The sequence below is a fragment of the Panthera uncia genome, chromosome B4, assembly GCF_023721935.1.
Source record: "Panthera uncia isolate 11264 chromosome B4, Puncia_PCG_1.0, whole genome shotgun sequence".
NCBI lineage: Eukaryota > Metazoa > Chordata > Mammalia > Carnivora > Felidae > Panthera > Panthera uncia.
In genome coordinates, this window is record NC_064809.1 from 15,072,313 (window position 1) to 15,100,196 (window position 27,884).

At 44.5% G+C, this 27,884-nt stretch overlaps 1 protein-coding gene across 3 annotated transcripts in view; it reads right to left on the bottom strand.

Annotated features, from left to right (window-relative positions):
• The window catches only part of RSU1 (Ras suppressor protein 1), a 201,964-nt gene that overhangs the window by 16,358 nt on the left and 157,722 nt on the right, over positions 1-27,884 (bottom strand). Inside the window, exon 9 of one of the 3 annotated variants that reach the window (XM_049626893.1) lies at positions 1,685-6,769. The exons of the other annotated variants lie outside the window; for them this stretch is intronic. Within the exon in view, the coding sequence (XP_049482850.1) occupies position 6,769 (1 nt within the window). The 3' untranslated portion in view covers positions 1,685-6,768. Of the gene's footprint in view, positions 1-1,684; positions 6,770-27,884 lie in introns of those variants that run through there. 3 annotated transcript variants of the gene reach the window in all.

Below are 27,884 nucleotides of genomic sequence, written 5' to 3' on the forward strand. Positions count from 1 at the left end.
CCCATATTACTGGGGCCTGTCATCATTGTCTTTGGCTAACACTGATGGTGACCGTCTCTTATGGGGGCACTTTGAAACTGCCCACAGTGAACAGTGTAATACTGGCTAGATATAAAAGTTCCAGACAGAATTAGTGGCTGTGTAGCTTGGACTATTCTAAGCCCAGTTCTTCAATCTATAAAATAGGAATTTTAATCAGACCTACACTGCCTACAATTGTGAGGAATGAATGAAGCAATCATGCAAAAAGCTTATCACCGTGTCTCGCCACCCATTAAGCATGAACTATTTTTTTCATTACAACTACTCTTAAGAGAGGTTAGGTCAGTTTTTCAGGATTTCTAGCAAATGAAAAAGGAAGGGCCCAAGTCCCGATGTGTCTGATTTCAAAATCCAGCCAGCTTTTCCAGAAATAGAGAAAGTGAGTGACAAAGAGCCCAAGAGAGTCCAAGAGAGTGCACACAGGAGAGCGAGAGAAAGCAAGAGAAAGGGTAGCTCTCTCTGTGCTCAGCATCTGTGAGGAAGTTAAAACACCTGGCAGACGTTAGTCCTGGTTTTGAAGTTCATCTATAACAACTGGCAGCTGGGTAACCTTGGCCAACTTACCTAACCTCTCTGAACATGCTGTGCCATCTGGGAAGTGGGAATGACACTCATAGTACATACCTCATAGGGTCACTAGGAGGATGAAACCAGAGTGTTTAGCAGGTACCACACAGGTGCTCAGTAAACCAAGGCTGTTACGCACACTGTGCCCTGAATTGGGATTGCCCATTGTAAGCTTGGTTGAAAGCCAGAGCTGAAAAACGGGGTTGTGTGCTACAAGTTTCATGCAAAACACAGTCTTGTCCCAAAGAGATGGTTTTTTAAAATGTCACATGTGTGCTTGAGGAAAAAGGCAAATGGCAGAGAAAATCAGGTGAGGACCTTCAATATAAAATGGCTAACAAGCCTGGTCACTTTCTGACCCTGGTCTTCATTGAATATTACACAGGGCCATGCTAGTCAAAGAGAAGAGAATCATGGCGAATCTTCCTGCAAGAAGGTTCACGGGCTTTTGCTCTGTCCGGGGTCCTGAATGGGCGGCTTCCCAGGACTAAGTGAAAAAAATGAATAAGGGCATTGAGCACATTGTGGTCCTCCTCTTGCTTCAGCTCTCCCATTCACAGGCTAAGCTATTCTCAGATCTATTCAGATGGGAACCACATTACGTAAGAGTCAATAATCTTTATGGTAACTCTGCAGTGAAAGTGTCATTTGTTGTAATGAACACTGATCATAAGTTAAGCCCCTAGCTACTCTCTCTGTTATTTTTCATTATACTATTCCTTGCTCTGTTATATTTCAGGAGTACTGAGGGAATTCATCCAACTATGTTCGCTAGTCAGCTCTTCGTTACTCAGATTACATTCTGCTAAGATGCAACGAAGCAATTTGCAAACACACGGATTCTCAAGGAAATGCATCAGACGCTGGTTATATGTTCTCCTTGCCAATGCCAGCGGGCACCCGCCCCTCCCTGGTTATTTGTCCCCTTAATTTGCTATTTTCCTCTCTATTTATCTTCCACTCAATTCACAGTATGGTTCTTTGGACCCAAATCCGAGAGACTATTAAAGTGTTTCTGGGTAGTTTTTCCTTCGGTAATGACTCTTTGTTCAATTCCACACCCAGAATAATGTTTCCCAAATCATCATCGCCTTTCATGTAGCCCTCACTTGCAAACACCACTCTGCTTACATTACAGTCATTCCCCCCTCCGGCTGCTTTAAAGGGCACTAACTCCAAAAGGCACACCAGTGAGGGAAAGCTGGAGGTTTTCCATTTCTTAAAAGCCCAGTATGAAAAATTCATTTTGCATGGTGTATATTAAGCTCGAGAGTGGAATTTCCATATGCCTCTGTGCTTCGTGCTCTTGGACGTGCTTACGGGTAGGCTGGGAGTCCTCAGAGGGACCACGTCATCGCCATACCTCAGAGGTCCCCAGCATAATGGCTTGGAGACCAGGTGGGCTGGACCTCTGGCCACGAACACTTGCAGGTTTCACCACTCTTACTGAGTCTGAGGCTTCCGTCCATCCCCAGCTAATACTGGGCATCTCCACTTTTCCTGTGGCCATCAGGTTTGATCGTGTTTGCCATGGTGCCAGGCAATTTAATTTAAAATATTAAGAATAAAAAAAATGGCACCTGCAGACACCAAAGTTCTGGGTTTGCCACCCTGGATATCTTTTTAGGGCAGACTTGGCTAGGGATGTTCCCTTTTCAGAGAAATCTAGCTCAATGAATTGAAATGGATTCAGACAGGCAGGCTACAGTAATGCCATATTCTCTTTTACTGTACTTTTCTCCGGATACACAGCAGACAAAAGCTGAGGAGAAGCTTTTATTAAAATGTCTACAGCTCTTTAGAAACATTAAAAAAAACTTCCCCCAGACATGATACAGTGCTTCTGGTGAATGCAGAAGGCTATCTATTCACTCATATGAAGATAACGTGTACTGCAAACCAGTATCCAACAATCCTGTGCCAGGTGGTACTCCTTGGGAATTTTGTGGTTGTGGGCAGGGTGGGCATAGAATCAAGGCCACAAAATAAGAGTTCAAGAGAAGGGTAAGGAGGCTAATTTCTTTAAAGGTGAGGTGAGCCATATGGACTCTAACATAACGAACAAGAAGGACAAAATTGGTACACGAAGTTCCCCTCTACTTAAGGGAAATAATCGTGCTGAGTAGTTAATTAACCAAAATCTCAATTTCACATTAGGTGTAACACATGGAAACAGTAAACAAGCAAAAGCATCAGAAAATTTTAGCAGATATAAATTAGGAAACAGCTAGCATTTGACAAGTATAACTATAGGCAGAAGCTAAAAAGAAAGCTTGCTTACAATGGTACAGATTTACCCCACGTTCAAGAAGAATCATTAAGGAATCTATTGGCAAACAGAACCTGTCTGAGGCTCATTTTGTACATGAAAGAGGCATTCTCTGTGCCACCTAATAGGGTTAGTTATGAGGACCTAATGTCAGGTACTCAGCACCTTAATATGGTTCCCCTTGAACATTAAGGGAATAACTACTATCCAAATGGCCCAAAGTACATGTATTTGTTGTCAAATACTAAGAAATTAAAAGTGAATGGGAACGCATAGATGGAAGGATGCTTAAGTAAATACGTGAGTTAACAGTCCTGTCATTTAAAAAATGTTCTAGGGGTGCCTGGGTGGCTCGGTCGGTTAAGCGTCCAACTTCAGCTCAGGTCATGATCTTGCGGTTCGTGGGTTCCAGCCCCCCATCGGGCTCTGTGCTGACAGCTCAGAGCCTGGAGCCTGCTTCCAATTCTGCGTCTCCCTCCTTCTCTGCCCTTCTCCTGCTCATGCTCTGTCTCTCTGTGGCTCCGAGCCAATAACTGTTAAACATTTTTTTTTTGAAAAAAATAATAAAAAATGTTCTATACATTCTGCCGGCAAACAACTATCACCGTGGCTTATGTAGCAGTACCAGTCATGTTTCTACTCCAGTCTCGTCAATTTGGTCCAGTTACAAGTCTTCACTAGTGAAAAAGTTGATGGTGACATGGTCCATAATGAATTACCCTTCTGTGACAGCAACATGAATGGCCGCTGTCACAAAAAGTGAACTGATCTAGGCATGCGGCAAGTTCCTCACCCTTTCTTTTTACAGGTAAGGCCGAATCTCATCCCAGAGGCATTCATATTAAAAACCAGTCACAACAGAGGGAGCGGCCCCACCGCCTGCTTCCCATCAGGACGTATTTTGGCTGTGTACCCCAAGGAAGGAGCCTGCATGCTTCCTTCAACAAAAAAGTAGCTTCCTTCAGCTGTCTGCCCCAAGGGACAGCAAATCAGCTCTGAAAGACTGCTGACCCCAGACCCCAGGACACACGTACATTTATCTGTAATGTGCAGAATATGGATGTTTCTTGGCTGGAATTGTAGAGAAAAAGTAACTGTGACAGGAATCTAAACTGTATCTTCCTTCATTTTTAACTTACAAATTTCACTTTTAAAACAAATAGAATATATTACAACCCATTTAGAAAATCAGAACAGGGTTGGGTGCCTGGGTGGCTCAGTCGGTTAAGCGTCTGACTTTGGCTCAGGTCATGATCTCATGGTTCATGGGTTCGGGCCGCGCATAGGGCTCCGTGCTGACAGCTCAGAGCCTGGAGCCTGCTTCGGATTCTGTGTCTTCCTCTCTCTCTGCCCCTCCCAGACTCATTTTTTCTTTCTCTCTCTCTCTCAAAAATAAACATTAAAAAAAAAAAAAAAAAAAAAAGGAATTCAGAACAGGTTGAAAAGAAAACAGCCAGAAGTCTCTCACTTAAACATAAATTCTACTAGCATTTTTTTTGTGAATATTTTTTAAGTTTTCTTCCAGAGTATATATGTTTTAATAGTAATCATCATGGCTTATATTATAGTTAGGTGTCTAATTTTTTTTGAAGATTTTTTGGATAATTTCTACACGCCACATGGGACTCGAACTCATAACCCTAAGATAAGGAGGCACGTGCTCTGCCAGCTGAGGCAGACAGGTGCCCTTAGATCGAATAATCTTAAATAGATGTTACTGCATTAGTATTTGCCACATCATAAACACAATTATTGGCAGGCCACCCGTGAATCCATACTGTATGTCATAACTGAAGCAAACATTTCTTTGTTTTGGGGACAGACTGCTTCCAATATTGTTTTTAACAGAATTGCATCTTTAGTAGTGTGGCTTTGGGCAAATCATGTAACCCAGCCAAGCTTCAATTTTCTCAGTGAAAACAAACAAACAAAACAAAACAAAACAAAAAATAGGAATAAATGATATTAACCAGCATCATTCAAGAGAATACATTTAAAACAGTAAGTATCTCGCAAAGACACAGGCCTCCACTGGTGTTTACTACTGGTGGTAACAAATGAAATCATTTCTCACAATGAGCCCGTCTGCATCTAGGTCAGAAACACACGAGGGGGGTCAGGGAGATCCAACCTGCTCTTACAGGGAAGGGACCAGGTGCTTCCTGAGCAGGTATCAGGAGAGGCCAGGGCCACTTCCATTTTGGGGGTAGGGAAATTATGGGCACAGTCACAAAAAAACTAAAATGTGGTCACAAAAAGTACAGTATATTTTATATTTTATTTTTTAAAATTTATTTTTGATATATACACATATACGTATATATATATAGAGAGCGAGAGAGAGTGAGAGAGAGCACGAGAGCGAGCTAGGGAGGGGCAGAGAGAGAGGGAGACACAGAATCTGAAGCAGGCTCCAGGCTCTGAGCTGTCAGCACAGAGCCCGGTACGGGGCTCGAACCCACAAACTGTGAGATCATGACCTGGGCTGAAGTTGGATGCTCAACCGACTGAGCCACCCAGGCGCCCCAAAAAAGTACAGTATATTTTAAATATACATACCTAGCAAACCGACAATTTAAGACAACAACAACATGACTCATATATAACACAGTGCTACTCAACCAGGCTCAATTTTGCCCTCCACCAGGGCTCTTTTTGGCAGTGTAGAAACATGTTTGGTTGTTGCACCCGGGGGGTGTGTGGCTGGCATCTCCCATCTAGTGGGGGTGTGGTGTGTGTGGCTGGCCAGGGATGCTGCCCAACATCCTATAATGCACAGAACAGTCTCCAAGAACAAAAAATTATCCAGCCCCAAAGTCAATAGCTGAGGTTGAAAAATCCTGGTGTAAACAAAACTTACAAGTCAAATGAAACCAGAGGCCCTTACTGAATATTAAAGCCCGGAAGAAGTGGGTCTGTTTCCCGAACCCCACTCAGCCCCCGAGGACGGAACATCTCCCCCCAAGCAATGTCTCCCAAGGGTGTTCTGTGAGATGATTATGTATGGAGATTCTAGCCTTAATTACTATGTATGTTTATTAATTGTAAGTGATGCCAACTTATCATCTAGAGTACGGCTAAACCGTTTCATTTAAAAATAAATTTAAGAATGAGAACGGATTTAAGGAAAAATATTAAACCTGTAACAACAGAGGTGCTACCCGGCTATGGTGAAAGTCACTCCCTTAGACAACACGGTTTCTGTACACATTTTATTTTTTGTACAGATACTCTTTAACAGATTCGAGGCTGACAATGACATGAGGTTAGTAAATTTCTCCAAGTTACATAATGGAAAGAGCAGGAAACAGCACAGCCCTACTGTTTCCAAGGTTTCTTTTTCTCTGAAGGGAACTGTGCTTTTAGTGACGCTCAGAGATGTCAGAACCAGGCCATCAGCGCGGCATGCCAAAGACAGGAACCGTTTGGGACTGTATCAAAAGCAGAGGGTAGGATTCTGGAAAATGCTCCAAGAGTTTCTTAGTTGGGCCAAGGACTGTTCTGGATATCTGGATTTAGTGGAAAAGGCCGTTTATAAAGCAAGGCTGGGCAGGGTTCATGCCCACACACATGCGGGTACAACCGGGATGGAAGTCACTAATGCGAAGAGATGTACAAGGTACGAGTTCTGTGGCAGTGTGAGGACAGAGAGGGGGCACGCTCGGCCCCCTGAGAGGAGTCTGAATCTATAGACAAAAATGGGCACGTCTAAGGCTCAAAGTTCAGGACTCTTGACTGAGAGCTCTCCTTGGATGGTGTGAGGGAAGCGCTACCCAAGAAAGTCCGTGAAGCAGGGTGGAGACTTGTGGGACCGCTGCGCCCGCCACGGCGCTGGGTCGGGTGCTTTCACGGAGTTGTCGGTTTGCAGATTCAACGCTGCAACCTGAGTTTCTAGGGATGAAATTAAGAGAGAATTGAAAATTGGCCAATTTGAGCTTGAAGAACAAACACGCAAACAAACTACCGCAGAAAATTAACACTCTGTCGGGCAAAGGAAAAAATAAATAAATAAATAAAAGCCTATTACAACTTAATCTTCATATAACCCTTCAATCGCTAGTGATTCAAGGAACTAGAACTTGATGGATATTACCACATCAGTGTCAAAAGAGACTTGGAACACAGAAACACGGACGGACGTTCTGAAGGGCTTCCTATTAAGCCCCTTGTTCTGGGCACTAGTTTATTAAGGAGCTGAGTGGTCCCTTCGCGAATACACAGCGCACCGAGTTTGTGCTCCAACCACCACCCCTGCCCTCCAGCTCAGGGACCCAGGAACCTACAGGAGACCACGCCTGAGCCCAAGCGCAGGTACGGGCAGCGCCAACAGGGTCACTCTTTTTTTTTTTAAATTTTTGTCATGTTTGTTTATTTTTGAGAGACAGAGACATACGCAGAGCGTGAGCGGGGGAAGGGTAGAGAGAGAGGGAGCCACAGAATCCGCAGCAGGCTCCAGGCTCTGAGCTGTCGGCACACAGTCTGACATGGGGCTCGAACCCACGAACCATGAGACCGTGACCTAAGCCAAAGCTGGATGCTCAACCAACTGAGCCACTCAGGCACCCCAGCAGGGTCACTCTTAAAACAGCCGGTGGACAGGGGCGCCTGGATGGCGCAGTCGGTTAAGCGTCCGACTTCAGCCAGGTCACGATCTCGTGGTCGGTGAGTTTGAAACCCCGCGTCAGGCTCTGGGCTGATGGCTCGGAGCCTGGAGCCTGTTTCCGATTCTGTGTCTCCCTCTCTCTCTGCCCCTTCCCCGTTCATGCTCTGTCTCTCTCTGTCCCAAAAATAAATAAAAAAACGTTGAAAAAAAAAAACATTAAAAAAAAACAAAAAAACAAAAAAACAAACAGCCGGTGGACAGACTGGGCACGGAGGAGCGGGAGCAAACGTGCCAGCGTGCCCCCCGTGACTTCCCTTTCAGGTTCAACCGGCCCTGCTCCCTTCCTCCCCTGGGGCTGCCCAGGGCTCCTCACCCCTTGGAAGTCTCCCACTCCTCTTCGGAGCTCAGCTGTAGTCATCCCAACTCCTTCTGCCTACAACTGTGGTCTGCCAGCTGGTCCTCAAACCTTTTTGTCCATGCCACTGTAACTGGGGACGTGATGCTCTCCCAGCCCTTTATATACTGGCTCACTACTGGGACGCCAGCACAGGGAGGACACCGCATAGAGAAAGCTGTCTCCCACCACACTGCCATGCTCCTGTTCTGCCGCCTTTCCCTTCCCTGTCCCGATACTGTACTCAATTCGGTGGAGACCCTGAAGGCCAAGACAGTATCCTATAAATCTCTGTCCACACAGCCTGGTCTCGTACACACCAACTATACTTAATACAAAATTGCTCGTGTGCTGATGGATTAAAAGAAGCTCCGACTCACTCCCTTCCTAGGTTCCTAAGAAGAAATACACCATAAAGCTGAAGGATACAGCTGGCTTCCTAATTAATATTAGTCACTTGGCAGTTCTTAATTAAGAACTCCAAAATAAAGACCCACCTTCCTACCATGCCAAGTACATCTCACCTTCATTAGTATTTAAGAGCTGTACCACGACTTCATTTTTATGCTCTTTTCTCTGGCCTGCCAGATGGGAACATTAGCTGCATAGTATTTATTAATATAATAAACAAAGACAAGTGCAGAAGCTTGGGGGAAATTCAGGCAGAATTAGTCACCGCACTCCTTTAGCACAAGCTTTACATGGAAGCGGAAGGAAGCCTTCTCTTGTCGTGCAGGAAGCAGCTCTCTGCCCCAGTCACCACCTACAAAGAGCTTCTGTGCCCTGGGGGTCTGGTGTGGGGTCCCCAGGCCCGCCCCCCACCTGTTTTTGTGATGCTCTGAGGGGCACTGATTCAAGGCTTGCCTGTCCAAACCACCTGTGCCCTTGGGAAGGCAGGAATGTCAACTTTGCAAACCGGGGAAAGATCTCAAAAGACAAAAAGGTCCTATCCCTTTCAAGATGGTCACACAGTCACTGTGGGTAGCAAAGCAGAGTTCCTGTGGGAGCCAAGTCCCCAGCGTGTTCTGACCAGGAAGCACACGGCATTTTCTAGCTCTGTGTGTGATCGTCAGTCACCAACTGGTGAGTGTTCCCTTCCTCAAGCCTCTAAGCTGGCCATCGCTGAGTGACCCACATCCGTGTCCTGCTAAGAAGAGCGTCCGCTTTCATTCTCAAAAGTGTCCTCTTTCGGCCAATCAACTATTTGGTCACCTTACTGAGGAGGAAATGAGAAAGTAAAAGGACATCAAGAAAAGGTGGGCGAGTGGTTATCAACAGGTTATGCACACTCCCTCCTTCTAACGGCCCAGCTCTAACGAGGTGTGGGAGCTGCTGTCGGCAGTTAAAATGAACTCGAAGCCCAGTTCTGTTTCTCACCGGCTGAGTGACCTTGGGGAAGAGGCTCACACTCAAGCGTCCCAATTTGTGAAAAGGCAATCAACACAATGGCATTGCAGGTTTGTCGTGAACATTAGGTCATGCATGCAAAGCATCTGGCCAGAGGAGATAGCCACAGCTAGGGGTGAGGGTGGGTGTGTGTGTGTGTGTGTGTGTGTGTGGGGGGGTTCAATGAATCTCACATCACAATTCTGAGAAATGACCCGCAAAGCCTACATGTGTTTTAACGCAGGTTAAAAGCAGGGATTCTAGCGTCAAGGACAGTCTGGAACCCAACTTCATTATTTCCTGCCTATGTGCCTTTGGGAAAATGACAGAGGCTTCAGTTGCTACTCGTGAAAGACAGAGATGAAACCAGGGTATCCTTGCCTCATGGGGTGACCATAACCCCCTGAAGACCTTTTCTAGAAATTGGTGGGGGCGTTTGTGGTTGTCCTCATGCCTGGAAAGCTATAGTGGCATTTACTGGATGAAGGCTGGGGAGATGATGTCTTCTGATAAAGCCAGACCTGGTATGTTGAGAGCGGTCTCCCGGGCCCCAGGAGTCCTCAACGTCCGTGGGACATTCGTGTAGATGGAAATCCTAGAACCTCAATTTGTTTTATGGAGGAACACAAAGTATTTTCTGTCCAGCATCGATGTAGACTGGATATTCCAGCCATGCAGCTTTTGTGCAAATCGAGATGAGGCCATATTTTGCTATGTTTTTGGAGCTTTGCTAAGATTCGTTCGCCATCTTGGAAAATCACATCACTGACATGGAGACATCTTATAGTATCTGGGTAGCCCATCTGTCCTATCTCTTTCTGCCTGTTTAGAGCTGCCAGATATCCAGATAGGATTTCTATGCACAGCTGCAAACATCTGACCACTATGACCCATCCCCCAGGGTAGCCAGGAGCAGGCTTTTATATATTCAATGAATTCAGTAATAAGCCACACTCTTTTCATTTCTCCACTATGTTACAGTTGGAAAATTACAATGACTTTGAAAAAACTACGTGTGTTGGTTACGGTAGCTACAAATCTGTTTCAGGACCGCAGTGGCATGACCCAAACAATGGTCACATAAATGATGTGAGAGGTTTGGGAAACACTGCACTTTCTCTTAGGGCTGCCGGGAATATAAATGTGGTAACTGAAATCAGAGCACTGCACAGAGAGCCTCGTGTGTAGTAACTGCTCAGGAAACGTTAGTGACTTTTCGTATCAGTAACGTTACCAGTAACCACCCCTTTCACCTAACGCTGCTTGATTAACCACTAGTATAAAATGAAACTCACCTTCTGGTTCTCTGGCTAATTCCATCCAGAGGTGAGACTGGCAATGGTGAAGGGCATTCTTTCCTGCATCAGAGGGAGACTAATAACATATGGCAAGACGCCCAGAAGGGAGAGAGACTTTTCCCAATAGCTCTGACACTCACAGAGGGTACTTCATTAGCCTGTCTATTACAAACCACTTCAGACACATATTTATTGACAGCAATCTGCCAATTGATTAAACATCTCAATATATGAAACTGACTTTACATTAATTAGCAGTTTGGAGAACATGATCCTAGAAGTTAGGATGGATAGTTTTGGAGATCCTGGCAACACTTCATTTGCTTTAACCTTTCTGTAAAATATCAACAACACACTATAAAAACAAGGAGCTGGTAATAATCTTCCTCCATATCACATTATGTACACACACGTATTAACACATTTACATACGTTTCACAGGGGGCTCGATTTATAGTGTCCTCTGTTTATGTTTTTGCACGTAATACTTTATTTTTTTCAATATATATCTTAAAACCCTCATTGAACATGTAATATAACTGCCTCTACATGAGCTAAGTTTCAATTTTCGCTTGTTAGGTAGAATCCAGTGACTGCAAGAAATGTTACATTTTTCCTGTATGTTCTATAAAACGTTGTGCATTTAAGAAACAGCCACGTGAGACAGGAAGGAAAAACATTCGTTGCTGCATGCTGCGTATTCGTTCTTAACGATAAATATGAGTAATTATTTTACACGACATAGGATTTTTCACTTTGGAGCTGTTTTATAAGAAATACGAACTTTGAGGGGAAAAACAGAGGGCCGGGGAGTCCTGCAATTAGCTCAAAATAATAACCTTGAGAAGTATGGCTTATCACTAAGTTTTAGCCTTCTCTCTTTTTATTAATTCTTACTTTTTACTAGTTGGACTTTACTGTTTGAACTCCCAAGCAACCCGGGATGGTTTTTTTTCCAAAGTAAAAACAAACCCGAAAAAAACCCTGTGTTCTTCAACTCCATAAAAAGCAAGGTCCACGGAAAAAGATTTCTCTTTTTCCAGCTTCTCCTGCGTTCAGGTCCTATGCCTTCCTCCTCAGTGTCGCGGTCTTCTGTCGCGATTTGAGAATCGTATTCCTCAAATTCTTCACTCCTGGCCACAACACTATTAATGTGGTTATCGTGGCGTGATACTCAACTGTGCTCTTCTGCCAAGTAGCACAGGGTTCACGTGCAGTCCTGCCAGACGTACAAAGCTCCCAAACTTCTGTGTGCACGGGAATTACCTGGGGCATCTGGGCACGTGCCGATTCTGAGTCAGCGGGTCGAGGGGCCCGAGATCTTCCATTTCTGACCCATTACCAGGTGACGCCCAAGCTGCCGGTCAGGGCACTCCACTGAGTATCAGGGGACCTGAGATCGGGTCCTTGTATTAATTAGCGAAGGTTTAAAAGAAGACCCATTGGCAACAAGATGATCTAGGAACAGTGTGGCCTCAGTGCACAGTGACACAGAACGTGCAGTAACAGGAAAAACAGAGGGCTACCTGAGTACACGTCTTCCAAGTGATCACATTACAAGTTTCCATCTCATTCCACCCGCCATGCACCCACCAATCACTGAGCCCCGCCTTCGTGACAGGTGGGGTCACTAGCAAGCTGATCGGAACATTATGTGATGGTTCTGTGAGTCATAAAGAAGCTCCGGATTCCAAGCCCATCTTAACATTCCCTGATGTGTAAACCCAGAGAAGTCCCCTAGTCTCTCTGGGTCTCTATCTCCTCATCTGCAAACAGGGACAGTACCTACATACACCCTACGGGTACAAGGACACTAACAGAACCTCCCTCTTAAGGTTGTGAAGAATGAATGAGATCATGTCTCTGTCAGTCTGGACGCATCTAATTACTCATGAAATGGCAGATGTTCTTAGAAATAGTGACTCTAACCTCAGGCAGCACAGAGGATGCTATTTTTGAAATTCAACTTGTCCCAAATGGAAAAAAAGTAATTTTGTTTGGTTTTCTTTTCCATTTTGGTAGCACAACTATTAGACCCGTTAAACTTGAAAATCACCTTTTTTACCCACTAAAATTAAAAAAAAAAAAGTATAGATTTTAAAAAATGAGGGTGACCTAAATTCACTTTGGTTAAATGTGTTGTTCCACAGATGAGAAATTGGGGTGTGGTTGGGCCAAATGAGTCGACCAAAGTGACAGGTGGTCGATGGCAGAAATGTGCTCAGAAACTCCCGGAAACCCCAGGCCGGGCTCTTGTCAGTCTGACTGCCTGGCCCTACCCGAAGTCACCCAAAAGGTCTCAAGCGAGTTGACAGGATCCAGAGATAGCCACCTGATGAAACCGCTGTCAGTGTGTGATTATCGAAGATTCAAAAACTAAGGAGTGCAAAATGGTAAGTCTTGTGTCCATTTAAGAAAGGAACACGCCCGGTTGGTGATACAGCTCTTGGGCTGTATTAACTTGGCGTCCTCGGGCTCTGTAAGGACACAGGGCTGCTGCAATGCACAGCTGGGAACGGACCCCGAGGGTGGGGGCCCATGCTCTCTTTACCAGGATGGGCAGGGCTCCCATTCACATACCTACTTGAAGTAATGCTCAGCAAGTCTCTGTGAACGAGTGAGTGCACGAACGAGTGTGAGAATAAACGAAGACACTCCCGAGCAAAGCCAGTGTTCATGCTGTTGGCTTGGCCCCTGGCCTCGTCACCCCTTCACCAGAACGAAAATGCCCATCTCTACCTGTGCAGGGGTACTCTGCCACCGCCCAGGTTTCCCTGGAGCAGAACTGGGATGCATGGGAGGCTCGGAGTCTCTTTAAACACAGAGGGTTTTCCTCCCTGGCTCATAAGAGGGAGAAGTAAGGTCACTGAGTTGCTGCCCGGTAAGAATTAAAATCATCAAGAAAAGGCTGAAAGAGGCACAGAGAAATGAGATTTAATGAGTGTCATTCCCTTAAACTTCCTGTTCATCACACCTTGCACTTATACCCTGGAAGCAGGAAAAACTTTCAGGAAATTCAACCGAAAGGGTAACTGCAGAAAAATTTCAAAGCCTTTCAAATAGCTCCTTCTGACACAACTGTATCCTCAACTGTGCCAGGGAACAAAGCAGTGGATCTTTGTGGACCTGTCTTTGCCTCTGTCTACGTTTTTTGGGCTAAGAGTGGTGCAGGAGTGGGGGCACTCGCTGTACTCTGACTTCCCCAGGTAAGGCCTAAAGGCAAGTTCGTTTCTGCCAGACAATCTTATCTGATGATTATGGAAATGCAACATTAGACAAAATTTATTTTGTATATTGTGACTATATATCAGCCACCGAATTTAATAGGAATTATGAGTCACTTCACTTTCCTTGAGGAAAAAACACTATTTAAAAATCCATGGAATCCCAAAAAAAGTACGTAGGGGTGTCCTTTATTTACTTAGTCATTAAAGATGATTCAAGCACATATGCTGGAACGTTGCCTGTAGCCTATCAAAAAGCCTTACTAAAGAAAGCCAGCCCATTCACATACCTACTTGAAATAATTAAGACATTTCCTGTTCTTTTCTCTACTTTCCCCACTAATGCTGGATTGCCTTTTTGCAATCTCCCAACAGGTTATCATCCTTTCCAGCGATCAAGGATCTGCTGGCCTCCTCCTTGCTTGTCCCCAACCAGAGCCGGCGACAGCATCCGCCATGCGTCACACGGCCCCGTGAAGTACGCACCTGCCTTCATGTCTATACCTCATTAACGTAACCGATGATGAGAAAGAATGACATGGTACCCAAAGCCCGTATTAGCGCAGGCCAACTCCCAAAACATCCCTTTGTGAGCTGGGCAGCTTTGTTCACTACATGATTCCACGCTACAGGTGCGTTTCATGATTCTTTCTCCAGTGCTCATGATCCATTTAATTGAAAATAATTCTTCCCAGGTAGAACCTGCTAGAAATTTTACACAAACCCAGGACACAGCATGAAGTCAGATTGGATAATCAAACTCAGACATTATGAGAACACCTTCCCAAATGTCACCTCAAATTTAATCAATGCCTATTTTTGCCTTTGCATTGAAATATCCAAACTCAAACCCCTCTTCACCGGGAAGTAACAATTAATTAACCACTTGTTCAGTCCTTTCCCCGTGAACACAGAGGGAGAAGCTGTTGGCTCAGGTCACGGTTAACCAAAGCTGCCTGGCTTGATCTGCCTCGCTCTGAGTTGTTCCCCAGGACCCAACCCACAAAAAAGAAATCCTTTCATATTTTATGGTGTTTCCTTTTCACCGCCACCAACAAACATCAACAGATTTGGGTGCAAGGGCCCAGGGGTCCCAATCATAATTAGCATCCAACTGTCTGCCAGCAAACCACTTGTGATAATTAATCCGGCCGTCACAGACAAAACTGTCATGTGCCATGGGAGAGGATCGGAAGACAAGCTTTTGCCTGAGAGCTGCACTGCCGTCATCGGCAAGGGACGGTTCAGACCACGTCTCCAGAGGGAACAATTTCCAGCACTAAGATGACTGAAGCCGCAAACAAGCTCAGGGCACATCGGTGCTGGGTCCTGCCTTCACAGTGGGGAGCACTCACTCTTCGGAGAGTGCATTTGCCCAGTGCTGTGCACTATCAGGACCTCAGATGACCCTGTGTTGCCATGAGTCTCACAAAAGGAAACAGAGAAGGGTGATTTTATATATATTTATATATAAAATTTATATATAAATATATTTATTTTTATTATATATTAAATATATACTATATATTATATATTTAATATATTATATAAAATATAAATTTTATATATACAAATAAATGTATATATATATGTGTGTGTGTGTGTGTGTGTGTGTGTGTGTGTTTTACCATGAATAACTAGTACTACCAAAGGAGGATTTCTAGAACACCTTGAAATCCCAAATGGTCCCCGCTCCTTCAACAACAGCTCACTAATCTTAGTTTTCATTTAAAGGTGACAACAGTCATTCGATGCTCATGCTAACCAGCCAGGAAAGAGAAAGGGAACTTCGGCGGGTGGGGCAATTCAGAATCCTCCAGTCGGCCTCTGCTGCCAGTATACTCCTACCACGGTGTTGTCTCCCTGAGTTACATTCACTGTGGGCCCGGGGAACCCCCCGAACCCTCCTTTTACACCCCTAAAGAGTGTGTGTTTCCTGTTTCCATCCCGCACACAGGGGGGACCCCAGCAGTGCTCACTCCCACCATTTTCAAGTTTGGTTTTGGACGGAGTCAAAGAAATGGGGGAAGAGGGAGCCTTCACTGACACTCAGAGCAAATGTGACAGGGTGTGTGCTTCTGGAAGCCGTCCAGAGAGGCACTGGAGCTAATCTAATTAGCTTCTGCCTTGACTGACAAGCTCTTCTGCGTCCTCTCTCAGCATGGGTTCTACCCCTAAAAAGGGTGGGTGGGAAATTATTCAGCGCCTGTTCTGTTCTCCTACTATTACACATCAAAACCTGCACTGAGGTCGAGTTTGCCTTCTTCTGACAACGTGAAAAACACATTCATGTGATTTTTTCCCCCTTTTGTCTCCCCTACTACAAAACAAAATCCACAAAACAAGCCCTCCACCAAATAACCAACAATGCACCAGATTTAGCAAACTATGTCAACTATGGAAAACAAACTGCTTTCTGGAATGTATGAATAAAGGAGTGAAAACACAAGGCCTTTTAAATCTCTTTGATCTTGACGGCTCACTCTTCTCTTAATTAGAGGTAACCTAGACCTCATTGGTTTATTAGCGAGAAGTTGGATGTATCTTAAAAAAAAAAAACCCAAGAGGGCTGTAAAAATAAGTCCCTGTTTAGGATTCAAAGGTGTCTGCCACTCTGAGTTAAGTTACGGATGAAAGCGAGCGAAGAGCAAAGCCGCCAACATCGTATTCTAACCACACACCCCACAACTGATTCTCAATGAATTCTTTCTATGGTGAACTACTTGGCTCCGCTCTAACTCTTCTGTAAGAGCCACGGAGAATAGAAATAACTGCAGAACCTCTGCTGCTCATGAAATTAAGACTCTTGCATCTCCCTAGATACCAACAAAGCTGAGTGCCACAGCACAACCCCGTGAACTGTGCTGGCCACCAACGGAAGGGGCTACCGGTGGGCTTGCAACCACTGGCTCCTTTAGTCCAGAGTTTCCCACTCCCACCGCAAAGACCTTTTGGACCGGGTAGTTCTTTGTTGCGCAGGGCCCCCCGGTGCACTGCAGGCTGTTCAGGAGCATCCCTGGCCTCTACTCATTAGCTGCGCGTAGCATCCCCACATCAGATATGGCAACGATGGGGTCTCCAGTAACTGTCAAATGTCCCTTGGGAACCAAACTGCCCTGGTTGAAAATCACTGCTTTTGCATTATAAATACGTGGACTTTTGAACAGCTATGAAGAATGGAAGCCCAATGGAAGAAAGGAGTCATCTTTAGAGATCAAAGTAAAGATAAATCAGAGCCACTTAAGAGATGACGGTCCCTGACTGGGGAAAAGAACGCTTACTTGTGTGGTTCTTCACCCCACTGAGAAAGAACAAAAATAAAATGCCCATGATCTAGTCCCCCCTAGGGAGAGAAACAAAACCAGACACAGCTGCCACTCCATGCTAGTGGTGCAGATGCTTTTGGCTTTAGATTCTTTCCCCATGTCACAGAAGAAAGGTCCCACGGCACGGGCTCGGCAAGGTTGTACCCTGTGGGCATGTCCTGAGAAGTACGTGTGTCCTACAGTGAATGTGCTGAGGTAGTGAGTTCCAGGTCACTCTAGGTTCTCAAGCAGATGCTGGCTGACAATCAGGCCAGGGATGCTGTGGAAGGCACTTCGCACGTTGCAAAGAGTTCGGCCTGACCTCTAAAGTTCAAATCCAAGATCCCCTATGAATGCCTTTCAAAACCCAGGTCTTTCAGAATCCCTTCTGAGAAAGCAGAGGGCATTCATCTGTCCCTGAGTGGATGAGGACCTCACAACCCCAGGACCCCGAGGGGTGACGGGCACTAACTGGCCATTTGCCTCCACTGCCAATCACAGCTTAGTCAAGACTCCCCACTGGCTTGGAGCGGTCTCCCAGTGGCTTGTCCCTCCCTTCCCCTCTCCTAATTCTCATTACCCTGAAAGGCAAATTATACAGGAGAATGTGATCTCACACTGATGTTCAACCTGTCTTTTCTAGCATCCTCTATTTATCAGATGGCTTCAACCACGGGAACATGGCGCCCCAGTCTTTGCTGAAGCACATCCTTCACTGTGCAGTGCTGAAGTGTGGGAACAGACAGCTGAGATGTCTCGGGAGACATGCAGCCACGTACACGGAAGCCCATGTATGGACAAGACGTACAGAAAGATGGCAATGGGGTGCTCTCTCCCGTAGCTGGAAGGAAACAGAAATGTTCTCTGCTCTCGGCCGGAGAGCGCCCAGATGAGCAGGACACTTGTCCAGTGGTTCTGCAGTAGTAACAGAGGCCAATGTTGCATTCCTCTCATTTCCAAGCAAGCCACAACAATCCCAACAGTGCACGTGTAGGGAGTTTGTTCTTAAATCACCCAGCTGTGTCTCCCAGGATGTACGTCCTAACAAAAGCAAAATGGGAGCTATTCACAAGCACACAACTTTTCAATATAAAATTCTGAGTTGAATGCTCTGTCACCTTACAACGTTTTCTTCTAAAGACTACATCATTTCCACATGCAACTGTGTGCTTCATGTAAGCCTAATCCGTTTGCCTCTGCACCTTACGTTCTAGATTTTCTTCCTGTGTCCTGCACATTAAACGCAACTCAACTCCCGCAGAATAAAAATGTTCAGGTATCAGGCTTTCTGTCTGTTTATGACCATGTGGTCGAATTTCAGCAAAACTCACAGAATGTGGGATCTCAAAAGGGAACTTGCAGATGACCTCGTTTATATCTTCCGTGTAGCTTCTGGGGAAATTGAGTCTGTAATAGTTCGGTGACTTTGCTAAGACTCAGTAATGACTAAGCCGAGACCATGAATTTCTGCTATCTTGCATTTCCCATTTACTATACGTTTATTTTCTACCCAACAGGGTGAAGCATTCGCCTGGTTACTTTTGCAGAACAGCCACTTCAGAAAACTGGCAGTTTCTTTCCAAGTTAAATATATGTCTATTCTACGACCCAGTGATTCTGTTTCTAGGAACCTACCCAGGGGAAATGAAAACATATGTCCATATAAAGACTTGTACAAAAATGCTCATAGCAGCTGTATTCATAATAACCCCCAACTGGAAACAATATTAATGTACAATAATAGGCCAATGGATAAACAAATTGTGGTGTATATATAAACTGGAACATTAATTATTTTCGCAGGTATTCTGGGCAAGCTCTCCTGATGCAGTGAGCACAAAGAGGCAAGTTCAATTCGCGTGGATTATCACCAGGGTCCTTTGTAGTCCTGGCCATCTTCACTTATTTCTTTGGTACATCCCTTCTCCCACTGCTAGCCGATTTTATACCTTCTTCTCCCAAACCTCAAATACTTTACAACTTCCTCATCCATCCTGCCTCCTCTCGTTACCCTGCATGAAGTGCCTGGATCCCTAGCCAGGCCAACCCCTCTGCTTGCTTTCCGGACCCCCAGCCCTTCTACCTTCACGATGACATTGCTCTAGCAACTGTTCCCTCTCCATCATCGATTCTTCCCCCAACACGTTAACCGTTCACATTAACACAAAACACACTTTATTCTTGCCTGTCTGGACCCAACATCCTCCTCCAGCTATCGCCCATCCCTGCCTTCCCTCGGAGCCAACTCTCCAAAGACATATCTGTGTTTAACACATTCCAAGCTAATCTTCCTATTCCAACCTCTTTGTTAACGAAACAAGCTCCTAGTTTTGATGAGACCTCAGCATTGTTAACTCCAAAGGGCAATCTCAAGTCTTATCTTACCCCAGTTTTCCACGGCAGCTGGAAAAACTGATAAATTTCCACCTCTCTGACACCACTAATTTATATGCTTTCTGGAACATTACGCTTTCTTGGCTTGCTTTATGATTGAGGGCTCGCTCTCAGTTCCCTGTACTGTTTTTTCCCCTCCTGCTGCCTCTCAAACACTGCGGAGCCTGGGGCCTGGTCTCTGGACCTCTTCTCTTTGTACTCCCTACATGATGGTCTTCAGACTCATGACTTTCAGTCATGCTACCCACCCTGGACGCTCACACTTGGATCTCCAGCCAGGTCCTTGTCCTGCCTCCAGAATATGACAGCCACCTGCCAACCAGCCCCTTCAGCACATCCAAGCTCCCCCACTCTCTCAAATCCACTTCAATCCCAGGATTCCATTCAGGCAATGCCAACTTCTGGCTTTCCATCCCACGTCCAACTCACCAGCAAACTCTGTCAGCCTCTCCCCTTGTGCTGCTTCTAATCCATTCCATCTCAGGCACCCCACCACCACCCTCCTGCTCGGGTTACTGCAATGGCTTTCGAGTTGTCTCCTCTGCTCCCCCTTTCACCCCCCAGGACCAGTGATCCTTCTAAATGATTAACCAGATCTTGTCGCTCTTCTGCTCAAAACACACCCATGGCGTCCTGTCTCATGGAGAGCAAAGCCAACTTTTGTCACCATCATCTCTTTGAGCTCACAGTGGCTTCACTCTTTCTTCCCGCGTGGGTGTACCTGTGTGGACCACTCCTCGCCTCAATTTCTGCATGTCCTTCAGGTCCCTGAGGCCTTTCTTGACACCTCCCACCCTCTCGCTCTCTTGCCATCTAACATTTGTTCACTGACTGTCTCTCTCCACTAGAATGCAAACTTCCCCAGGACAGGTATTGTATTTTATTCCCTGTTGGACCCAGGGCCAGTAATAGGCACTGTAAATCTTGGTGGAGTAAACGAATAACAAAAGAATACTACGCTTTGTATTGAGTGGAACACGCTCCTTCTACTTCCTGCAACCAAAGCACTATAAATAAATTACATTAGCAACAAATTAGCTCGCTGAGACCATCCGAGCTCTGTTCTCCAAATCGCCATGAGAGAATCAATAGCAGCGAATCAAACCACGAAGAAATTCAATCTTGCCTCCACATGAAATCAAAACAGCATTTATGGTATGCAAAGTTACTTATTAATTTGATAAACATTTCCGAACAGGCAACCGTGAGCAGAAACTAGCTGAAGAGAAAAAAATGAGGCGGTTGGAGCCAGAAGGAGGTTTCTTGTAGTGCAGGCTGTCTACGTATCTGTACAGCAAGGGATTTGCCGTGACTTTCACTCCCTTTGCCCCCCTCACCCTTTATTTAGAGTTTAAGCCAATCTGGAAAAGCTGAGTGTGGGAAACAGACAGCTAATTATAGGGTTGTGTTAATATAAAGACAAAACTGATTAGGCAATATTAATAACTGACAGCGAGCAGTTAGAAGACACTATAAACACAACTAGTAAAACCACTTAAAACTAACGCTCAGATCAACCACATGCCATAAAGATCATTTTTTGCAGTTAGTAATGTGGACACTTAAAGAAGAGATTTTCCCAGCATACAAAAGAGTTGGGCGGGAAGAATAAAAGACACAGAGAACGGTGTCCAGACCACTAGAATCTGAACAATTAAAGAATCTGGCACACGGTTTCTCTGACACTCTATTTCCAAAAAGATCAAAGCAGAAAACCGTAATTGGTTATATTTTTTATGGTACTTCACAGCCTTGAAAATCACATGAACAATCATCATTATATCTTCTACCCTGACAAAATCTGTGCTGTGGACAGCACAGTGTAACTAATGTTTAAAGCAACAACAACAAATAAACAAATAAAAACCACAGACCCAAAATGGCATCACTTAGGTTAAGGCCCCATGGCAGTAAATCAAGACTTCCCACCTAACCTAACTGCAGATTCAACCTTCTAGATATGTAGCCTTCAATGAGTTAACATGCTTAGTACTAGGAAATTTTACTGATTAGACCCCTTCGGCTCCGCGTAGGAGGGCAACTTTGCCTCAACAATGCATTTCTTGCTAATACATCCCTTTCTTCTTTTTTAAAAAAATTTTTTTCTCTGCCTTTTAAAGCCTTTCTTTTGTGGGTGGCTCAGTCAGTTGAGCCTCTGACTTCAGCTCAGGTCAGGATCTCACAGTTGGTGAGTTCGAGCCCCACGTCGGGCTCTGTGTGGACAGCTTGGAGCCTGGAGCCTGCTTCGGATTCTGCGTCTCCCCCCACCTCTCTCTCTCTGCCTTCCCCTGCTTGCGCTCTGACTCTCTATTTAAAAAATAAACATTAAAAATGATTTTAAAAATACCTATAAAAGCCTTCCGTTTGTTGGGCTCCGCGAAACTCCCCTCTACTTGCTGGATGGGATGCTGTCTGATCCACAAATGGTTTACTTATTAAACCACATTATTAATTATTTTATTAATTATTAATTTAACAATGATTTAATAATTTTATTAATTGATTATTAAACCACAAATGGCTTAATAAAGCCAATTACATCTTCAGATTTACCTGATTGAACTTTGTTGAACTCCATATGCTTTTTACATGTTTTATATATTTTGATTTGTATATTTCCTAGAGAAAGAAAGTGAGGGTAGGACACTTCCAAAAACAAAAACAAAACCAAACAAAGACGCTCTAGGGCCAATAAAGTTTGGGAAATGCTGCACCCTGCATACCCTACCTAGACACCAAAGATGAACACTCACCTATCAGCGAACAGTTTTCCCCAAAGTTTTCCAAGCTTCTTTGAACAGAACGCCCTTTAACGGGCCTATTAATATCCTTGCAACATACACAGATCACCCTAGCCTCAAGAGTCTCCAATATCGCTGGGTGGCCTCAAAAGACTTTCCAGAACTGAGGCCCCAGTGGGTTTGTGATTTAAAATAAAATCTTGATGAAAATGACAAGCATCAACTAGCCGGGTGCCTGCTGTTACAGTAGTCAATCACCGAGTGTGAGTTTCTTTGCTTCGGTGTAAGGACAGGGGCTGGAGGTGTTCTCTCAGGGGCTTGTTGAGAAGCAGCTTGGGATGGGATGAGACTGTGCTTTCCCTGAGATGACAGTGGCTACCCAGAGGCCAGCACGCAAGGAGGCTCTGAAAAGCCTGAGCTAAAGTATGCCACACGTGCCATTAAGATACACAGAGCACAATCTAGTCCATCTGATAGCTTCTGACATGCACTGAAGCCTGGAGATGCTGGGCTGGAGGAAGAGTGTTAGACAAGAAAATTCTACAATGCAGCATAAATTCAATCCCTTACAGTTTTCCCAACTGCAAGGATGGATGTGGACCTCACCGGGTAATCATGCGTATTAAATACACGTGAAATGATTGTGATACATCTTCACTCCTGTTTCTCAAATCACTTCGTGAAAGCCAGACTTGGCGTCCACAGAAATAACAGAAGGCCGTACAGAATGATCTCATTATTAAAAGTACCTTTGAATGTAAAATGATCTTGGACAATTATTCGGTTGTGATCCTGCAGGACTCTGCTGCTGTTTATGAGTGCTAACGTATGGGGTAAATTATTTCCCTGATATCACGCAAATGGAACTTCTGAATTCATTATGCATAAATTGTTAAGTTATAAAACACGACTGTTAATAAAACCGTGGCTACAAGAAGTGTGATTAAAGTCACATGTGACTGTGACCTATTAAACAATAATGTATTAATTCATAAAGCTGTATGCAGCTTATCCAGTTCCTATAATTAAAATATGCTTCATCACTAATTGCCTTACCAACCCTTAAATTTCCCCGAAACTATTCACAAATGATGGCAAAACAGCAGCTCTTGCTATTATACGTCTTCTGGCATTGGTAACTAAGAAAACACTTGTAATAAAAAACTTTTTATCTCTGTTCTAATGCAATCCTATTGATTAGTCGTAGATTTACGGCTGGAAAATATTTTGGTAAAATGAATGCGTGTTTAAAGGTAGGGGGAAAAATATCCAGGCACAGAAATTGAGGGGAATAACAATGTTTCACATATTTCTGCCAACATATTAACCAATACAGCAAAAAAAGATCCTTGATATGTCATTTGCTGACTGATGCGTGCACAGAGCTGAGGCTCCAGCACGGAATTTTATTGCCGAAGACATTTTCATCTGCAGCCAAATCACCAGGGAAACACTTTGTCAAACAACTTCATTCTGCATGGAGACTTTGTGACAATATTGGCATCCTAAGAATTTGTTCGGGCTTTTCCTATTGTATCTACCTGTCTGTGCCTGGAAATATTTACAGCAACATTGCAATTCATGCAGACGTTTGGTTTTAGCACCGAGAAACAACCTAGCCAGCTCATGTTTTATCTCCCAGAGAGTTTAAAGTAAGTGCTCCGAAGTTATATGTTTTTAACATAAATGAGACAATATATTTTGGGAAAAATTCATATCAAGCCTCCAATTCATATTAATAGGAACGGATCTGGCATGGGGCACTTGCAAAGTTAGAGACCAAAGTTCCTCTGCAAGCAGCTAATCTTTTTGCTTGAGTTGTACCAGAAAGTTAAATAATTAAGAAAGAGGGAGAGGGAGGAAGGGAGGGAGGGAGGGAGGAAGTGAAGGAGGGCGAAAGAGAAGGGGGAAGAACATAATACATGGCTTGTTGGATTCCAGTTATTTTGAAGGGTACTTTTAATTTTAGACCCTGAATTTATTTTGTCTAAAGTGAGAACACAACCCCTCAAAACAGCCCTGGACACTTCACCCTTCCTCCTATCCAATCATCACATACATGCTTCCAACTTTTTCCCCTCAATAACTTTCTCAACCTCTTCATCATCCCCTGGTCCAAGCTACACTGCCTCATATCTGGGCCCCTGCTGGGGCCCAGCAAGTGGTCTCTCTACCTCCACCAGCCCCCCACTCTGTTCGGTGAGCGGAGTCGAAAGCGACCTTTCCAAAAGCGAACCCGCTCACACTCCCGCCCTGCCGCACTGGCCATTTTCCCTCCACTCCGGGATAAAAATCCTCAGATGGGCTACCGGCTAGCACCAGGTGGTTCGCGCCCGGCACTGACCTCAGCTGGGACCAGTCTCTTTGCTACAGGCAGAGTCAGCTCCTCACATGAGCCTTGCCCTCTGCTGCCACAAGGCCTTGGCGTGTGCAGCTTTCCCCGCCAGGAATGTCCTTCCACACTTGCTGCTGGGCTCCCCTTACCCTTCTCATTCCTTCACTTGTTAGCTCCTGCCACTTCTCACAGCTTTCTAGGCTCTCAGGTCCCCTGCTGCAAGATCTCACAGCACAGTGCACTTCTCCTTTTCCATACTTAACGAGTTTCTGATACGTATCTATATTTGAGACTGCGTAGAGAGTGACTTCCCTATTGCACTGTACCGTTCACATGGGCAGGGGACAAATCCAGCTTCGCATGAGTCCCTGTCTTGAATGCAGAACAGGCGCTCAATCAATGCAACTGAAGCAGGGAGCCGAACAATGGGTCCCCTCCTCTCAATATTAGGCAGGAAGCCTACTAGCCTTCCCACCACCACCACCATTGAAACTAGGACTCTGCAGAGCCACACAGGCAATCACCTGACGGGATGGCCTGTCACCAGCAAACCGTTTAGGTTATCAAGGGTTTTTTTTGCCTCAAAGTGGAGGGAAGAATTAAACAAGGCTATTTACACACACACACACACACACACACACACACTCTCTCTCTCTCTCTCTCTCTCACTCTCTCTCTCTCTCCCCCCACCCTCTCACAAACACACACACACACACACACACACACACACACACTCCTATATATGGTATGGGCTGTTGTGGACACATCTTTATTGAGACAGTCATAGAGAAGGGCTTGGTCTGTGTGGAGGTGCTCATGGAAATCAGTTTGATTTTAGTCTGATTTTTACTTCCTCCATCATCTCACACATTACCTGGTGACAGAAAAGCACACTGACGTTATTAAAGTTGCAAAAAAGCAGATGGGTGTGCAAAGGCAGGTAGGGGAGGAGGGAAAGAAGCAAACGACATGGGAAGAGACGGTTTGGGAAAGCAGTGAATGATCGGCTGAGAACCGCAGACCAACCAGGCGCTGCTCTGTGGAGACCCGGAGATCTGGACAGAAACCGGTGGAAAAGGTAGAAACTGTACCAGTACCAGCTTCTGACTTTGAACTCTGGTTGGCAACAGAAATCTCCCACCAGCTACGGCATCTGGATCTCTAATTTTTTTCATCGGCATTTTTTTTCACACACTGCGTGCTGTAGGCTGAGGAAGATCCACTTTCTTTTGTCTTAAATTTTCTGGCCATTAATTATATCCAGGATGGCATGTTGCCATACAGTAGGTAAACAAAGAAATATCGTGCCTGGATTTGGACGGATATCGGTGTTATGTAAAATTATATTATTCATAAAACCCATTCTGTAACATTCTTTCCCATTCATACAGATAGACAGTTTCTTCAAGGATGCTGAAGAACAATCGATTAGGTAAAAGCACCAACCTTAAGCCTATTTCCAAAAGACTAACCACCTCATTGAACAACATCCTTGTGAATGCTCCATTTGAAATTTATATACGATTCTTTGCTAGCCTCGAGATTTCAAATATTTATGCTTTTCTTTACTTTTTAAAAGTTATATATATACACCAGGTTTCTGGTATATAATATATGCAGCACAGAAAAATCTCACGCTTAATCTTTAAGTAATAAGCCAAAAGAGAAATTTATCAGTGTGTTAAAATTAAAATGTTAATTCTAAAAGGTAAATAGTTCTTTTTGGTCAACACATGTGTTTATTGCTTAATGTACACAGGAGACAAAACCAACCAACCAACCAACAAACAAAAAAGAAACTCTGAACAATATTTTCATAATGAAGGGATGTATAAAAGAGGATGGCTATTCAGAGATACTACTATGAAGGATTGTTAAGGATTTGTACAGAGCTCCTTTATTTAAAAATCAGAATGAGATTTTTATGAGAAGCAAACACAATAACATCCTGCCATGTGAATCATATAGATTTGTCTGGACAGCATCAAACACACAGTGATCATTTGTGGAGAAGGGTAAGGGATGTGATCTGTTACCGAGAAGAGGGTTACCCTTTACCTCAGAGTGGGTTTATTGTGGACCCTTGAAGATGTAAAAATGGTTTTTGCTATGTGAAAAATGGTATAAACTCTTGTTACACCTTACTCCACCTCCTTCCAAGAATTAAAATGACAACTTGTGTCATAATTCACTCCCACCCAAGTAACATATAAAAGTGATAATACGTCAAATGATCCACTTCGTTACAGATCCTGGTACCACCTGTGTTGACCATGTAACCTTGGGAAAATCACCTAACTTCTCTTTGCTTCGATTTCCAAATCTACATAATCCTGACAGGGTTGTGGTTCGGCTGAATTAGAAAATACAAGTCCATCACCTCCCACCTCCAGCCCCTGAGCTGTGCCTTGCACAGCCCAGCCCTCAATAAAGAGAAGCCGTGTCAACGATCGACAACGTGCCCACAACGCACCCGGATGAAGACGACCTACAAATGACACAGGGGATTCATGTTTCCAAAGTGAGTTATCACCACAACAGTAACGTTTCCGGACAGTCTAACAGATTTGAATTTAAATACTGGCCTTTCCCACTAAGTACAGAGGGACCACAGTGACAAGGACAGGGTACGGAAGTGGGGTGGCCCACCTGCCAGGTGCCCTGCCCTGGGCTTGCCGTGCGGGATCTCAGTTATTCCTCGCGGCAGTCCTAGGAAGTAGGCAGTATTTCTGATTTTATGTGTTACAAAAGAGGATATCGACATGTAGGTGAGGTTAAAGGACTTGCTCAAGGTCACACAGCAATGCTGGATTGGAACCAGACTCTGTGGGTCTCCAAGGCCTTGGAACTAACTGCCACACAGAGTGCAGAGTTCCGATGTGTGCGTACTGAATGGGTCTGCAGAAAGAAGGGAAGGGAAGGGAAGGGAAAGGAAGTATTTATGGTGAACTGGAGGGTAATGTTCACAAGCACAAAGCACTAGGAAAGAGAGTTTTCTCATCGCTATTAACAGCGATCTTACGCTAAAATATGTAATATGATGTATATTTAATTATATTTAAGAAAACACTTGTACTAATAACTGAGCTTCAATTATTTCATGGCATTTTTGCAAGAGCTTATTTGCCGTGAAAGCATTCCAGAAAATTCCCTGTTCTGGATCTAATTTTATCTAAAGGAAAATAAAATCTGGGGAATTGTGTGACAATAGTTAATAGTTCTGAATCCTCAGCACCCTCTTTCAGGGGGAAAAAGTAATGCTGGAAAGGTTCCAGAAGTTTCAACACACAAATCTATTTCTCCTTAAGCCATCAAACATCAGAACC